The 17641-nt window shown below is 36.8% G+C and overlaps 2 protein-coding genes across 3 annotated transcripts; one reads left to right on the top strand and one right to left on the bottom strand.

The window, feature by feature from the left end:
- The first annotated feature begins 4370 nt into the window (after positions 1-4370).
- LOC104093017 (ribose-phosphate pyrophosphokinase 4) lies at positions 4371-7996 on the top strand. Its single transcript, XM_009598725.4, has 7 exons — positions 4371-4712; positions 5834-6149; positions 6403-6498; positions 6622-6690; positions 6773-6901; positions 7530-7629; positions 7724-7996. The coding sequence occupies exons 1-7, from the start codon at positions 4591-4593 to the stop codon at positions 7852-7854; spliced, it is 963 nt and encodes a 320-aa protein (XP_009597020.1). The 5' UTR covers positions 4371-4590; the 3' UTR covers positions 7855-7996.
- Positions 7997-8689: 693 nt separating this feature from the next.
- Positions 8690-15306, bottom strand: LOC104093020 (protein MEI2-like 2). 2 transcript variants are annotated; one of them, XM_009598726.4, is made up of 13 exons: positions 14984-15306; positions 13475-13528; positions 13247-13375; positions 12700-13166; positions 12317-12475; positions 12109-12225; positions 11852-12003; positions 11336-11427; positions 10323-11256; positions 10151-10235; positions 9995-10063; positions 9579-9758; positions 8690-9284 (listed from the first exon to the last, which is right to left on the bottom strand). In XM_009598726.4, exons 2-13 carry the CDS (start codon positions 13515-13517, stop codon positions 9171-9173), a joined length of 2541 nt encoding a protein of 846 aa, XP_009597021.1. In that variant the 5' UTR covers positions 13518-13528; positions 14984-15306; the 3' UTR covers positions 8690-9170. The 2 variants fall into 2 exon arrangements, with proteins under 2 accessions (XP_009597021.1, XP_018625261.1); XM_018769745.3 differs by having other exon boundaries at positions 13247-13361.
- Positions 15307-17641: the final 2335 nt, after the last annotated feature.

The raw sequence follows: 17641 nt of genomic DNA, 5'->3' as shown, positions 1-17641 counted from the left end.
TGTCATGACGGCGCCTATCTCGATACTAGGCAAGCCGATAATCTCAATAAACCATAATTTCTCTTAAGTTTAAAAATATAATATTTAAATACAATACGAAATCCCACAATTACTGATACAAACACTCCCCAAAACTAGGTGTCATTGAGTACATGAGCATCTAATTATGAATATAAGTCTGAAACCAAATAAAGCAAATAAGGAGATAGGGAAGGAGAGGCAAGGTCTGCGAAACACGACAACTATCTCAGAATCCCCGAAAAATTCAACTGCGCGAAAAGATCAGTACCCGCTATGTACGGGAACATCTGGATCTGCACACGAAGTGCAGGATATAGTATGAGTACAACTAACTCAGCAAGTAACAATAATAAATAAGGGACTGAAGATAATGACGAGCTACACAGTTACAGTTCACTTTCAGTAATTCCATCAAAGAATAGACATGCTTTCAAATCCGGCAGTTTATGTCAAATCCATTTTATACAGTTCAAGTTTATGTAATCCGGATATAAATCCTTAATGAGATTTCACAATAATGACATATAGCAACCAAGTGCAACAACAGCGCTCATACTCAATGGATACCCGCGCTCACTGGGGGTGTGTACAGACTCCGGAGGGGCTCCTACAGCCCAAGCACTGTAATCTGCACGGACAACTCACGTACTGCACGGACAACTCACGTGCCATAATATAAATATCTAGATCCGCACGGCCAACTCACGTGCTATAGTATAATATAAGGATCCGCACGGACAACTCACGTATTGCACAACTAACTCACGTGCTATAATAATATATCTCATAATCAGGCCCTCGACCTTGCTCAGTCATAAATCTCTCCAGTCTCACGGGATCTCAGAAATCATGAAAATCAATCCAAACAACAATGATATGATGCATCAATAATGAACAATAGAGACTGAGATAAAATAATCAAGTAAACTATGAATGAATACAAACAATAATTAAGCAAATAGTTCAACATGTACACGACCTTTGTAGGTCCCAACAGTACCAACATATAGCCTAATATGGTTTCTAGTCAAATTTCTACAACACATAAAGAGCACATAGCTAACAACAAGTTATTCAACTTTATAGTCTCACGGAACGGATCAAGTCACAATCCTCTCGGTGCACGCCCACATGCCTGTCACCTAGCATGTGCGTCACCTCCAAAGTAATCACATGACACAAAATCCGGGATTTCGTACCCTCAGGACCATATTTAAAACTGTTACTTACCTCAAGCCGTGAAATTCTTATTCTGCAATATCCTTTCCTCGTGAATTGGCCTCCAAACGCCTCGAATCTAGCCATAAATAATTCGTTCCAGTCAATAAAATTCATTAGAATTAATTCCATAAGAAAATACTAATTTTCCATAAAAATCCGAATTTTAGCTCAAAAATGGCCCATGGGGCCCACGTCTCGGAATCCGACAAAAGTTATAAAATATGAACCCTCATTCCACCACGAGTCTAACTATACTAAAATTACTAAATTTCGATAATAATTCGGCCCTCAAATCCTCAAATTTATCGAGGAGGAATTTTCAAACTTTTTCAACTTAATTCACCAATTAAATGATAAAAACAACCATGTATTTGGGTTATTTAACCAATAATGAGTTAAGAACACTTATCCCGTTGTTTTCTCTGAAAATCACCCAAAAATCGCCCCAATCCGAGCTCAAAATCGTTAAAATACAAAAAGGGACGAAGTCCCATTTTTTGAACTTAAACTTTCTATCCAGACTTCTCTTCTTCGTGAACGCGACAGGTCCCTCGAGTTCGCGAAGCACAAAATGTGCTGCCCAACATTTGCTCTTCGCGAACGCGAGAGACTGCTCGCGAACGCGATGCTTTACGGAGCCCCTTCGCGAAAGCGAAGGCAAAAACCCATGCCTACTATTTTTTCCTTCGCGAACGCGATACCCAAACTCGAACGCGATGCACAACCCAGCTCCTCTTCGCGAACGCGAAACCCCCTCACGAAGAGTAAATCCTGCCTGCCTGAAATTCCTCTTCGCGAACGCGAGGGCCCACTCACGAACGCAAAAGAGAAAATCCGAAAAATGCAGCAGCAGATATCCGCAATCTCACCAATGCCACAAATGATCTGTTAACCATCCAAAAACCACCCGATCCCCTCGGGACCTCAACCAAATATTCCAACAAGTCCTAAAACATCATACGAACTTAGTCGAACCCTTAAATCATCTCAAACAACGCTAAAACTATTAATTATACCCCAATTCAAGCCTAATGAACTTTGGAATTTCTAATTTCTACAAATGACTACCTATCAAATCACGTCCGATTGACCTCAAATTTTGTACACAAGTCATAAATGACATAACGGAGGTACTCTAATTTTCATAATCGGATTCCGACCCCGATATCAAAAAGTTAACCCCCGGTCAAACTTTCCAAAAATTCAACTTTCGACATTTCAAGCCTAATTCCTCTACGGACTGACCAAATAATTTTTCGGACACGCTCCTAAGTCTAAAATCACCATACAAAACTATTGAAATTATTAGAATTCGAATCCGAGATCTTTTACACATAACTCCACTTCCGATCAACTTTTATAACTTAATTTTTTAATTTTGAGACTAAGTGTCTCATTTAATTCCGAATTCCTTCCAGACTCGAACCAACTAACCCGACAAGTCATAAAACAACTGTAACGCATAATTTGAGAAGGAATTGGGGAACGGGGTTATAATATTCAAAACGACCGGTCGGGTCGTTACAAAGGCTATTTTGGAATACCAACCTAACTTCAAAAAGGTAATTGTCTTGCTTAACCTCGAGTGGGGGAATTACCCCTTAGGCATCGAGTCTTATGTGCTATTTATAAAATGTGAAAAGCCGTGTACGTGAGGTGACGAGTACGTACTCGGCTTATATGTGTAAATTTTATTGAGTTAAAGTCTTGAGCATATTGTGTGATAAATTGGATAATTGTTGGTATATATTTAATCATCTATTTGCCATGCCTAAATCCTTGTTGTTGTTGAATTTGTTGTTATATGACGATTTGATGTGATTGCTACATGATTATTTATGTAATTCTGTGAATTTGTTGGTTTGATAATTATTGAAAATTAATTTCAATATGAATTTTTTATATGCAAATAATTAATTAAGCAAGTTTAAAAAGAAGTGTTAATATACTCCACTGAGGTTAGTCTTGATACTTACTGGACACCGCTGTGGTGTGCTCATTCTACACTTCTGCATATTTTTGTGCAGATCCAGGTATTTCGAAGTCAGTTGATCATTAGCTAGTTGTGCGGACTGTTGCTGTGGAGACTCAAGGTAAACTTGTTACTGCGTTCGCAGGCTTCGGAGTCACCTTCTGATTTGTATTCATATTGTGTACTTTATTTCAAACAGTTGTATTTAGAAAATTTTAGCAAACTCTGTAGAGCTTATGACTTGTACTACCAGTTTTGAAAATTTTAAGAGATTTCTATTTAACTTGTTAGATGTTATTTAAATAATATTTGTTGTTTCAATTAATGTTAGGTTTAAGTAATCCCTAAGACTAGGTGTCATCACGATACCAAACAGCAGAAAAATTGGGTCGTGATAAGCAGAAGCAGAAAAAAATAGCTTCTCTCCAAAAATACTTTTTAAAAAGTACTTTTGAGAAAAATACACTTAAGAAGCACTTTTAAAAGTTTGGTCAAACACTAATTGCTACTCAAACGTAATTTTCAAACTAAGTAACCAAACACACACCGCTTCTCGCCGAACACTAATAACTCGTACTATTGTGTTAAATTTCCCTTCTAAAGAGCTGGGTAGAGCGGACCATTCTTCTTTAACCACTAACGGCCTTCTCATCCCACGGTAGGTGTACGGGGGACTCTTTAACCATAGGACCGCCTTGTTCATTAGTAGTAGGTGAGACTACGAAAATTACGAAGGGCAATGGAAAACATGTTTGAAATGACAAAAATAAAATAGTACAGTATTGGTTTTTTTTGTCCAAGAAAAATAAAATAGTTACCATCACTAGGCACCGTTCAAAAGCCTGCAGGATTGTAGGTGCCCTACCAACCCATTTTGTTTAAAAAATCTTTCTATAGATTTTATGCTTCTGAGTAAGGTGTAGGATAAAGGAAACTCTTTAATATAAAGGTTTGATATTCTATATTCCAATATATGGTGTCGTTTATCTCAAATAATGTCACAGAATATAGTCAATGTCAAATTTTAATTAGTTAAGTGAGAACATTATAGTAGTTTGATTATTTATTTAAAAAATTATGAAATAATTTTCTTTACAAGTTAGAAATGTGGCTAATTGATTGATTGAATTAGCGTGGAAATTGTGCAGAAGAAGTCGCTTTGCTTTATCAAAAATCAAAAAGAAAGGAAGATCGGGTAGGCATAAAAAACCAGCAAAAGTAAGAGAGGGCAGCCAAAAAGACATACTACTACTACTTTAAAAAGGCAGCAGACAGGCCGCGCCTCTCTCTGCCTTCCCTCTCTTTCTCTCCTTCTCTCTATTGGCGGCAAAAACTAAGAGAGACAACTCTCTTACTGTAACTTGTTATACGATACGATGGAAAATGGTGCGCTGACGAAGAAGCAAGTTCTTCTCTACCACTGTGTTGAGATGGAGGAAGTTGCTCGCAAAATTGCTTCTGAATCTGACTGCATTCACCTCCATTCTATTAACTGGAGGTAAACCCCCCCCCCCCCCCCCCAAAGAAAACCTTTCTCTATGTATCTTCCACTGCTTTATGTCTTTGTTTATGTACCATTTTCAATTGTGCTGTCATTTAAAAGCTTAAAATTTTAGAAATGAACTCATTTATTATAAGTCTGTCACGTGTTGAAGCAAGCAGATGAAAAATGTAGTCGTTGATAGATGGCTAATTGTCATGCCATACATACATGTTAACTTTGTGTAAACCCCATCCAAAAGCTTAGAGCTTAAACTTTATTACATATAATTCTCTTAAAAAGATTAAGTAGTATTTGATAAGAGTAAATCGAACCAAAATTCCCCCTTTTTTATGTTTGAATGCTTTTCATTGTTAGTTGGGGTAGTTTTTTTAGATGCAGGATGCTGCCGTACTAAATGGGTAAGCGAATAAACCACTATCCCGGGTTCCTGCGTTAGGAATGGGCTTGACTAAAGACTAACTTTTCACATTTTTATTTAACATTTGAAAACAGAAAGTCAAATTTCAATTGGATTTTCTAATGAAACATTGACACATGACTAATAAAGTCTCGCTGAGGAATGACTTAGCAAGATCAAAGGAAAAATAATTTTGCATAGATCTTTGTATGTGATATGTATCAACTATGTCTCATTTTCGAATGAGTTGGGGTAGGCTGTAGCTGTATGAATCCTCTATATCCATTTCGCTCTATTTAAGTCTCATTCAATCTAGAGGATTCATCAAAGTTTGTCTATTTTTACACTAGTCGTAAATCTACCTTGATTTTCCTTCTTTATTGCGGTTAAGACTGTCTATACTTTGCTCACAGTGGTGGAGTTTGAGTGTATCTTTACAAGGGAAAAATAGCTTGTTTCTTGTTTATAAAGTTAGTTCGAGACTCCAATTGCAGCATATTTTGTTATTGAGACCAAGTAAAGATACCTTAAATTGGCAATCTGTACGCAGAAGCATTTTATACCTAGTTTACTGATGGTCCTAGAACCGATGCTGATACTCGTAAACAGTTTGCATTGATCTGTACGCAGGAGCACTTTATACATAGTTTACTGATGGTCCTAGAAACGGTGTTAAATAGTTTGCATTGACGGTTTTTTATATCTGTGCATGTTCCAGGAGTTTCGAGGATGGTTTTCCAAATCTCTTCATAAACAATGCACACAATATCCGTGGGCAGCATGTTGCTTTTCTGGCATCGTTCAGCTCACCAGCAGTCATCTTTGAACAGCTTTCTGTGATATTTGCTCTTCCGAGGCTGTTTGTCGCATCTTTTACGCTCGTATTGCCATTCTTTCCAACGGGATCCTTTGAACGGATGGAAGAGGAAGGAGATGTGGCAACTGCATTTACTATGGCCAGAATATTATCAAACATTCCAATCTCAAGGGGTGGTCCAACCAGTGTAGTCATCTATGACATACATGCATTACAGGTTAAATTTCATTTCTTTCACATAATTGTAGGTCCTCTTCACTTATATGGTTGCTAAGGCTACTTGTATCTTGGATTCTTTAATTCACTTCTGCAAAAGATAATGGCTTTCAGCTCAATTTCCTTTTCCCATGTTTTTAGAGGTTCCAAAGTTATGCTGACGAGACCAACTTGACCCGTTCATGTGTTTTTAGTTCAAATGTTTCTCGAGATGTTTATGGTCGTACATCTATGTTTTTTCTTTTTTACTGCAGGAGAGGTTTTATTTTGGAGACCACGTTCTGCCTCTGTTTGAGACTGGGATCCCGCTGTTGAAGCAACGGCTTCAGCAACTTCCTCAGTCTGAGAAGGTAGGCTTTTTTCCTGCTAAGCATATTTATCCTATTTTTTCATAGTTGGGGACTTAACGTATTAAAATGGTTATTTGTTTGATGACAAAAAATAATCACATAGTTAAATTTTGTATATTCCAGATAGTTATAGCCTTTCCTGATGATGGAGCTTGGAAGCGATTTTACAAGCAATTGGGTCACTATCCTGCTGTTAGTAAATAATAGACTTCCTTCTTTGGTTTCTCTATGCTACCTTATATCAGCTTGAAGTTAGCAGATTTTCTTTTCCTAGGTGATTTGCACTAAAGTCCGGGAGGGCGATAAGAGAATAGTCAGGCTAAAAGAGGGTAATCCTGCCGGTTGTCATGTGGTCATTGTTGATGACTTGGTCCAATCTGGAGGTACCCTAATTGAATGCCAGGTAATCCTGCCTCTTGAATGTGATAAGTGTTATAATGTTTGTGTCCCAGGTACTCAAATTTGCATCAACTAGACGTAATGATAATTTAAATTCTTACTGTCCGTCCAGTGTCCAGTTTCTTTACTTGAAGGGTTGCTAAGCAGTCTTAATACAACTCTGTTTCTTCCTTTCCTTATTCTGCATTTACAGATAGATGTTTGAAGAGATGTGCTATTGAGTAAATCTTCTGATTGCTTCGTGTCCTTTATTACCTGATTTCCTTCAGCTTGGAAATATGTTTTTGCTTGTTCAAATTCTGTGTAGATTCTATCTGTTTGTTTAGCATCCCATCTTTTCAGTCCGAAGTTCATTTTGGATTAATATATCCTTCCCGGTGCATAAACTTGTGTGTGTGTGTGTGTGTGTGTGTGTGTACAGTATATTTATAACCAGGATCCCCTTCTGATGTGATAACACCTTGATGACTGTCTTTAGGATCAGGTCCTCCACTTTGTCATTATGAGTTGGTAAAAGTTTAGGACTTCACATCTTAAATAAGTGAATTGGTAAAATTTTAATTTTTAAAATGTTTGGGATCGTATGGCTTGCACTGCTAATGCATTCTTTCTTTGACACTTTGGTTCACCAGAAAGTTTTGGCAGCTCATGGTGCAGCAAAGGTTAGTGCGTATGTGACTCACGGAGTTTTCCCTAAGCGATCATGGGAGCGTTTTATTCACAAGGATGATGGTAACTATCTGTATTCCTATCCAGCTGACTTTAAGTTCTCTCCTTCTCTATTTACCTGGTTTACTGACTGACAAAATACCCATCTTGTGTTCAGGCTCAGAGAAAGCATTCACTTACTTTTGGATCACAGATTCGTGTCCCCTCACTGTGAAAGCCATTGTTGATAAAGCTCCTTTTGAAGTTATAAGTTTGGCAGGATCAATAGCTGATGCACTTCAAACCTGAGAACTTTGTTTGCTAGGTCAGTTGTAGTGGAAAGGGAACATGATCATTCTTATGATTGTTGGAGAGTTTGTGCAAGGATTTGTAAGAGAAACTTCTAATGTGCTGAACCCAATTGTTATAAAATATTTACTTTGTCAAGTGATTTTCTAGAGCACAACCACTACTTAGTTTCTTGCACAAATAATATTTATCTATCTACATGCATGATCTTATCTACATGAGTTGGAACAAGCTCCTCAAAGTTTTCTCCCACAATATTGTAAGGCAGAATACTTTTTAAGCTATCAGAAAAGTGATATTTTCTTTAGAAAAAACAATTGATTTTGCTTTAGATTGACCCTATGGAAAAGTGGTGCTGCTAATAGAAGAAACACAGCGTGACATGGAGCTTAAATCTGATCCTACTGTCAAACGGATTTGGCCATATATAATACTATTCAACTTTGATGAAATATATAAAACTTGTTTGAAGAGTATTTTAAGTGAAGTGCATGATTACTGATAAATTTGTCCTTTTCCAACTAAAATACAACTCCTTCCTATTTTCACCTCCTAATAATAATTTTCCGAATGACAACTCTCCACCAAACATGAAGAGTTTCTGACCAACCTCTTGCGCAAGTCCTACTTTCATTTTTGTTTTTCGACAACAATTTAAACTGAGGGTTTGGCTCAAGCTACTCAGTTTTACGCTCAACTTCAACTTCAATTTCCCAACAGGAGCTAACTATCAACTCAGCAAAACTCTATCTCAACATGCTTGGCATTATTGACTCAGAAAAAAAACTTGGGTTGACAGAATAAGTAGAAGCATACATTTTACTGCACAGTCAAGTACAACAATTGCCTTCATTGAATCAGTAAAAAGGTGAAATTCATAAACAGAGGAAGGGTCTGTTTTCCATCCTATACACTTGGAAACAGCCCCATTACTCTCTGAACATGTATAGCATCTGCTAATACAAATCCACCACAAGTTACATGACAACCGAAGAAAAAAGTAGAAAGGAAAGTTTCTCTACACCGCTAGCAACAAAGCATATCAACAAGCAGAGAGACTTCACAAGTTGCCTGAATGCTTCACCTTATCAATTCCCCTAGATAAATAGGGTATCGTCACTCAAGGTATAAACAAAATGCTCTCTGCATCATAATTTTTTGTCCCGTATGCTTTGGAGTATCGTTCATTCAAAAAGCAAGACACTGCCTAGCACACACAAGACTATATCCGATTTCCGGGTTAATAAGTTATTATGTACTATTTCTATTCACAGTTAGAACTCATTGAGTCATCCGCTTTCCCGGTTCATGCAGAGCTAATTCTCAGGGTTGTCATCTAAATCACCCTTTGGACTATCCAGAGAATCTCCAAAACAGGACCCATCAGGCCGACGCACACAAATGTTCAGATTGTTGGATGGCAACGGTTCCTGAAAAAAAGACCGAACAGGAAAACCATTTTAAATGAGCACGCGACAGAGCAGACAACAACATCAAACCATTATATTTAGCTGGCCTCGTAACCCAACAAACTGCATTAGCTCAACAGTATGCAGTTATTTGTTTGTAGGTTTAATACAGACCTATGTTTCTCGGACTCTCCGAAAATGTCGATGGGTGCATGCCGGATCCTCCAAAAGTTTAGTGCATTTTTGGAGGATCCAACACGGGTGCGACAGCTGTTTTGGAGAGTCCGAGCAACATAGATCAGACAGTCATGCTACCTGGTCAGCTGCTTCTTGGCCCTCTGACCGGAAAAGAATTGGTCGGCACCGCCTGTCTTCATTCATTAAGCTTGAGTTCTGGAAATGACCAACCAAGGCAGCCTTCCCTTGGATACGCGCATAAGCCAAGGAAGCAACCTTTTCACTGTTAAACTTTTCCCACTTCTTCCCATTGAATACCTGCACAAATATCTCACACTAAGTCATTTCAAACAGACAAATATAACTATGCTAAGCTTTTTTAAATACGTAAAAACACTACATTAATGTACGAGATGGATACAAAATCGTCCACTATACAAACTTTAGGCTGTACTGCATGTACTCTTTTTTCTTCTTTTCAATAAATACAATATGCACTTCACACACCGCAGAAATCTCAACCAACAGGAATGTGGTATTGTAAAAGAACAAACCTCATAAAAGGAGATGATATTTGAAGGAGACACCATGTTGATGAAGGCATAACCGACGTTACATTTGTTCTGAAGCAGCAAAACCATAGAAATAAGTGCTGGCCTTCAATATAAATTTATTGGAAGATGTGAAGACATAATAATATACTGTACTACCTTGAAATCAATAGGCAAGTAGAGGAAATCATATGTATTCTTATGAGTCTCGTCAATTGCTGTGAGTAGCATCTTTGAAGTGTACCTTATAAGGAAGAACAGGAATGGTTAAGCGAAAAAATAATCATACAAAAACTCAAAATTCCCTAATTCAGAATTAGATTGTTCTTACTTGTTTGGGATGTTTTTAATCATTAAAGTAGTCCTACTGTCTTCTCCACTCATGATCCTCTTCAAATCTAGCTGATATTGTTTTTTGTTGTCTATCTCATTTCCAGTCTCAACTCCTCGACTTCGACCTCGTTCTGTTAGCCCTTCACTGTTAGCCATTCCTATTCCTCTGTAAGAGCCATTTCCGAACAATAAATGCCCGTTCCTAGCCAGTGGCATCATTCTAGGGCTAGGAGAACCACTTTCAGTGAAGTTCCCAGCAAGAGAAACACCCATGTTCATTGCCCCTAGGCCACCTATACTCATGACATGACTTCCATTGTTGTGACTAGAACCTGGACTACCATATGCAACTTGGTGCATATATGATGTTTCAGGAGACTCAGAGAAAAGACCTAAATGCCTATCCAGAGGAATTCCTGATGGAGCAGATCCCACATGATGTGATCCGAGGAACAAGCCCTGCCGACGAGGATATGGATAGCCATGCCCTTGCCCTTGCCCATTTGATGCAAATGGATGTGTCATTGATGAAGTTGACCAGACAGAAGAGTCAGTATGCTCTGACTGTATGGGGGGACTTCCCCAAAGAAATTGTGGACCAGAAAGCATCCCAATCCCGGATGACTTAGACTCACCAAACGACATAGATCCCATGTTCAAACGTGGTATGTGCTCAGGAACTGAATGAGAATGCTGATAACCCACTCCTTGCACTGACTTTGGACTAGTAATTGCCTGATTCAGATGGCCAAGTCGTCGCGGATCTTTACCAATTGGTGTGATCTTAGGACTTGACAAATGGCCTGGAAGAATAGAAGCCAGCCCTGGCATATGATTGGCGTTCACAGGGCTGAGATTTCTCAGACCGGGCGATTGATTATAACCTAGCAATGAGTTGGGCTCAACGGGACTGCCAAAGTTTGACCAGCTACCTGTTGGATACAGCAGAAACTTTAGCTTATCACATGAACTTTCCATGATTAAACCAGTCATTTATGAAAATGAAAATACCTGGAGGAGAGCTGGCTACTGGAGAACCAACCGAGTGCCTAAAAGTTCGAACTTCTTCATGTTCATAGTCCTGACCAAGTTGCTGCATCAAGCTACACATTGGATGCAAAGTCATCAATCTTTGTTCTTGAATATAGTCAAAAACTTGCATTCTAATCCACACACATGACATCTATAGATTGAAAGCAATGATTATCCCATATTTCAAGGAGAAGACCAGGGTTTAGTTTACACTAACTGAGACATCATCAAGGCATCCAAGCATTCTCACAATGATTTCAAAATCAACATGTGTCGCTTGTTTGCATAGGATATCAGACATCTTTTACCAATTGAACTACAACAAGAGTTCTTTTTCTTTCATTCTTTTTTTAATTTCCTTTTTGTTCTTGGTGTTGTTCTTCTTTTCTTTTATTTATTTTTGGCATGTATGCAAGTCCATTAGCACTTGTACAGGGTAAATTCTAGCTCATAACTCATCAAGAGGTTCCATTAAAGAGAAAATTATGGACATACTTTCGACGGGCTCCACCAGGCCGGCTCGGTTCAAGCTTTATCCGCTTACCAGCTATGTCACTCCTATTTAAAGCCTTGAGAGCAGCCTCAGCTGCTCTAACATCGTAAAACTCAATGAATTTATGATGGCGCTTGTGCGGTGTTTCCCTGATCTGCATTTTCCATGCAACATGAGCAACCAAGATAATCATAAATTGACTGAATGTTGCATATAAGCACAAACAACATTAAAGTGAATAATTCGGCGAAGTTGCTACCTCCTTCACTTCCCCATAAGCCCCAAATATTTGGCGGAGATCCTCATTGGATACTGAAGGATCCAAGTTGAAAATGACCAGTGTTCCTTGGTTAATATCTTTCTCTGATGGATTTTCCTGGACATAGGAATAAACAATGACAGTTAGCGTTGGCCCTTAAATATGGGCAGGTCTACCAATTAAGAATGAACATTATCTTTACCCAGACCTTAGGAATTGAAAAATGAATGTCTAGCTTTCTCCGTCTTAGAGGCTTATTTTGTAGTGTGCGCATTGCAGTTCGAGCAGCTCGGATATCATAGTAAGATATCATCACAAAGCCCCTATGCTTGCATGCAGTATACAAAGTTCTGATATCACCATATTGCTTCAAGGAAAAAAGCAAATTATAGCAGGTCAGTATTACTTCTCAAGACAAATTATATACTAATGGGTACAGTGTTCAAGCACATAATATGTTGGACAAAAGAGAGCTTTTCTCCGAAACAAACAGAATAAGCTGCGACTATCTGACCGACAACAAGGGAGACCACAGAAGGAATAGTCAATAAGAGACGTGACCGTAAGGACTGCACTTCGTTAAAATATTACCTCAAATAAAGATTGCAGCTCGGAGTCCTCAACATTGCTGTTAATATTCCGAACAAACAATGTCCTAGAAGGATGCTCTCCGTATGGGTGTTCTCCAGCAACAGTTCCAGCACCGTTTGGGAAGACATGAAGTCCAACAATACTTCCAAGAATACCATCAGACAAGCTTAACTTTGCAAAACCATTAAGTGAGTTATCCTGAGGAGCGTCAGGTTCCAATTCTAGTCCTCCACCACTGCCAAAAAAATCATCTTCCAAGTCCTCCAGCTGAGTTGGCAACCCGCTAAGATCAAAATCATCCATTATGCCTGCTAGTAGCTCATCTTCATCCCCAGGGAGCAAACACCGATCTCGACTTGGTTCCTCTTCCAGTGGATCTTTCATTTCATCTTCTAAATGAAGTCTGCTTAAGCTGGGTGAGCTATCATCAATGGATTGACCATAGTTCTCAGATTCAGCAAAGTTTACTGCACATTGACCAAAGGTGTCAAAGGAATCTCTCCAATTGAAGGAGGATACGAAACTTAAAGAAGAAACTTGAACATACATTTTGCATGTGGCAGAACAGGCAGTGAACTAGAAAACAAGCTTGCATCAGTTGATGCATGATGCGCAGCTGTTCCAAGGGGGATTTCCCAAGCGTTCCTCTCTATACCAGAAGTCTTTGCCGATGGAACTATTTAGATATGCAAAAGATTGAAACATATACAACGTGTTGAGAACATAACAAGACTAACAGGTTTATGTTTTTCATATGTTAGAAAAAAAAATTTACCTTCGGAGCCATTGAAAATGAGTTTATTTAGAGACCTCTCCATCTAATCAGTTTCTGCAAATATGAAGAAAATGAGATTTCCTCAGAAGCATATTTCATGAAGGGAAGTCATGACGGTGAAAATGTCAATAATTTTAAGCTCAAGCAGCAAATATATCACAATCCAGGCAAATTATATTGGATGCAACTCCTTTCATCAACTCAGCAAGGTAAACACTTAATAAAAAGAATGAGAATAAGAGCAGCAGAACTTAACTTCAAAGTATGTTTAAGAATTTCAATGAAATCTAGCTCTTAGAGACTCTCTTGCTCAGTGAACAAAACAAAGACTGCTATATTGAAGAATAAAAGTACATCTCTCACTGAAGGAGTAACAATCAACATATAAGCAAGATTTTCAATAAAAGCACATTATATACACCTTTTTTTTTTTTTTTTTTGTGAACAAAAGCAAGCCTTATAAAGAAAAAAGTTGAGACATAAACAATCATGGACGACAAATTCTTGACCTTCCACTATTATAGCTCCATGGGGCACAAAATGTGACTTAACATCAAATTAACACATGACCACGAGTAGAATCCCCAGGTGATGAATCATCAGTCATCATACTCAATTTCTTCATTAAAAAAATTATAAAACAAAATGAACAAGGATAAAGAACCCTGGCTAACACTAATTTTTTAACAAAAAAGCTCACTGCTTTGAGGAACCCGCAACAGAATTGAAACAATTCCAGACAAAAGGGAAAAAATTTAGTTCATGCATTTTCCATATGGTCAAACCTAGAAAACCTAAAGAAACAAACAATTAACATCACAATCATTACCTCCCTTGTGAAATGAAATAAACCAAAACCTAAAAAGATCACAACTTTATCACCAAGACCAACAAAAATCACAAAGTCAAAATGCCAAGCAGATGATATTCAGCAAGAACTTGAACACTAACTAATTTTTAAAGAGAACTAAAAGAAAAAACAACTGACATTAAATCCCAAAAATATCACAACTTTATCACTATGACCAAAGAAATCACCAAGTCAAACGCCAAGCAGATGATATTCAGCAAGAACTTGAACACTAACTAATTTTTTAAAGAGAACTAAAAGAACAAACAACTAACATTAAAACCCAAAAATATCACAACTTTAACACTAAGAACCAAACAAAATCACAAAATCACAAGCCAAGCAGGTGATATTCAGCAAGAAATTGAACACCCACTAAAATTTTCAAGAAAACTAAAGAGACAAAACAATTGGCATCACTATCATTACTTCCCCCTTGTAAAACAAAACCAACCAAAACCCAAAAAGATCACAATTTTAGTATTAAAAACCAAGGAAAATCACAAAAAGATCACAACTTTAGCATTAAGAGCAAAGAAAATAACAAACCCACATGCAAAAGCACGCAATTCAGCAAAAACTTGAACAGCCACTAAAATTTTAAAGATACTAAAGACATAAACCCCCCAAAAAATGGGGTAAAGAGACAGGTGAAGTACCTCATAGAGGATGAAAAGGAAATAAATTTGGGAAGATCACAAACTGCCTGAAAGACACAAGAAAGAGAGAGAGAGAGAGAGACAGAGAGAATGAGAAAGGTAGAGAGTTTATGGGAGAAAAGAAGAGGGAAAATAAAATAAGTTTTGTAGAAGCAGAGGAAGAGCTTTCTTCTACTCTTTCACTTCCTTCTCTCCCGCCGGGACACTTGAGAATTATTATTATTATTACGAATACAGACAATTCCAAGAAGAGAGAGAAAAAACCCCACCAACACAAAACCAAATAGGGTCCAAAACACCACACACACACACACACGGTGAGGAGAAAGAGAGAGAAAGTGGAGCATGATTGGAGGGAAAGAACTCATATAAAAAAGAATATATTATAATCATTCCGTTCCAAATGAATATGTTTGACTGAGCACATATTTTAAGAAAAAATAAAATATTTTGAAATTTGTGATTCTAAACAATTTAAAAAGTGGCTCAGAATATTTGTGGTGTTATAAAAGTTTCTCATTAAAGATAGAATTGTAAATTTAAGTAAATTTATTTTTAAATTTAAAAAAAATCATTCTTTTTAATCAAACAGGAAATTACTTCAAGTAAAAGTGGAACGGAGTTAGTAGTAATAGTAATAATTTGTTTCTTTTTCTTTTTCCTAGAAAACTATAGAGTAGGAAGGGGTTTTAAAACATATTTACAATGTTATTGACACTTGTATCTCTTTTTTTATACATGTAGTATTAGTATAGTATTATTTTCGAATTTTTTATTCTTAAATTTTTATTATTATATTTTATTTTCTGTGTTTCAGTTATTTTATTTTATTGGTTGTTGTTACTGTATTTTATTTTTATAGCTTCACCTTTACCATATTTCTTTATCATAATTATTATGATTATATTTTTATTGAGTCGAGAGATTATCAAAAATAATATTTTTACCTTCACAGGATACAAAATAAGATTTGTATATACGTTACCTTTCGGACTCACTTGTAGAATTACACTTACTCGCTGTATTTAAATTGTTACTATAAAATATTAATGTAGCAATTTGAACACAAAACACCTGTCACAATAGGAATTGAAGTTACTTCTACCTCGTCTCGATAATGGCTAAAGCCAAATCGCCAACTCTTCATATGAATAAAGTAATGAGCTCTCTGTCTCTCTCAGAACATAAAAATAGTAGAGTAGATATAAATAGAAGAGTTTATACATTGGTGGAAAAAATAATTATATTATTAAATAACTTAAAAGATATTGGAAATAATTTAAAGATTTTATTAAAGTATCAATATATTTTTCTTATAGAATATGGATGTCTTCTCTTGGAATATTCCGCTATATTTGAATTTGGATTGGCGTCCGTTGACACAATGGAGGTGGAGATAAGGAGCAACCGCGGGCTGTTAAAGGATAAGAATGCCCTCGGCTTCAGTCTGAAATTACTTGCCTGCCACTGGTTGGTATGTGAGCATTATTATTGGAAAGGTTCGAATAATAAGACACGAGTTGAGAAGGAAAGTATTTCCACATTTTCTTTCTTTTTTCGCTTTTTCCATTTTCCTAATTTTATGAACAATTAGCAAATACTCCCTCCGTTCCAATTTATGTGAACTTGTTTGATTGTGCACGAAACTTAAGAAAAAATGAAATTTTTTGGAATTTGTGGTCCTAAACAATTCAAAAAGAGGCCAGCGTATTTGTGTGGTTATAAAAGGTTCTCATTAATGGTAGAATTGTAAGTTTAAGCAAAATTGTTTCCAAATTTAGAAAAGGGGCCATTCTTTTTGGAATAGAACAAAAAGAAAATAGATTCACATAAACTGGAACGGTGATGATGGAAAGAAAATTCTCTTTTTTTCTGTTCTATACGAGTGACTATGATTATTTTTTCTTTTTTATCACAGAAAAGTGTAGATTTTGTGAAAGACATGAGTAATCGCAATCCATAACAACAATAACAATAACAATATACTTAAAGTAATCTCACACGTAGAGTATGAGGAGGGTAACGTGTATGTAGATCTTACCCGTGCCTTTGTAGGATAAAAAAAATTATTTCTGATGAACTCTCGGCTCTAGAAAATAAAATACAAGAAGAAAAAACCTATGATAAAAATACCGTAGAACAAAAAGTAATCACAGCAAAAATTAATAAAGCTACCAAAGTAAAATAAACAGATGTAGTTATAAAAATAGTATAATAACAATAATACTGATAAGAAGAAGAGAGAATATCTAAGGTACTTTAAACTAGAACCATGCCCCACCTAGGCAAATACTATGAAAATGGGAAATGGGAAACTCTGAGGTTGATGAGTTGTGTTTTTTTTTTTTTGGGTTAAAGGAGATTGTATTACTAAATTAATAGCTCACAAGAGTTATGCAAAAGACATTTCATACTATAAAAAACAAATGATAGTTGTGGCAAATAATGGCTAGACTTTCACTTTCTACTAAGAAAATAGGACACATATAACATTAATGTGCAGAAACCCTAGATTAATAGATCAATCTTCTCACTTTCTTCAAATTTTCAGTTTTATTTCAACCAACAAAAAAAGAGCAATCTTCTCACCAAATTATGAGAGTTTTGGTGAACCAATGGGAGACTTGAGGTCTGACCCACAGGATAAAGAGGGCCGAG

The sequence above is a fragment of the Nicotiana tomentosiformis genome, chromosome 7 (assembly GCF_000390325.3).
Source record: "Nicotiana tomentosiformis chromosome 7, ASM39032v3, whole genome shotgun sequence".
Classification (NCBI taxonomy): Eukaryota; Viridiplantae; Streptophyta; class Magnoliopsida; order Solanales; family Solanaceae; genus Nicotiana; species Nicotiana tomentosiformis.
The sequence above is the reverse complement of the archived record's forward strand: the minus strand, read 5'-3'. Positions and strand labels throughout refer to the sequence as shown.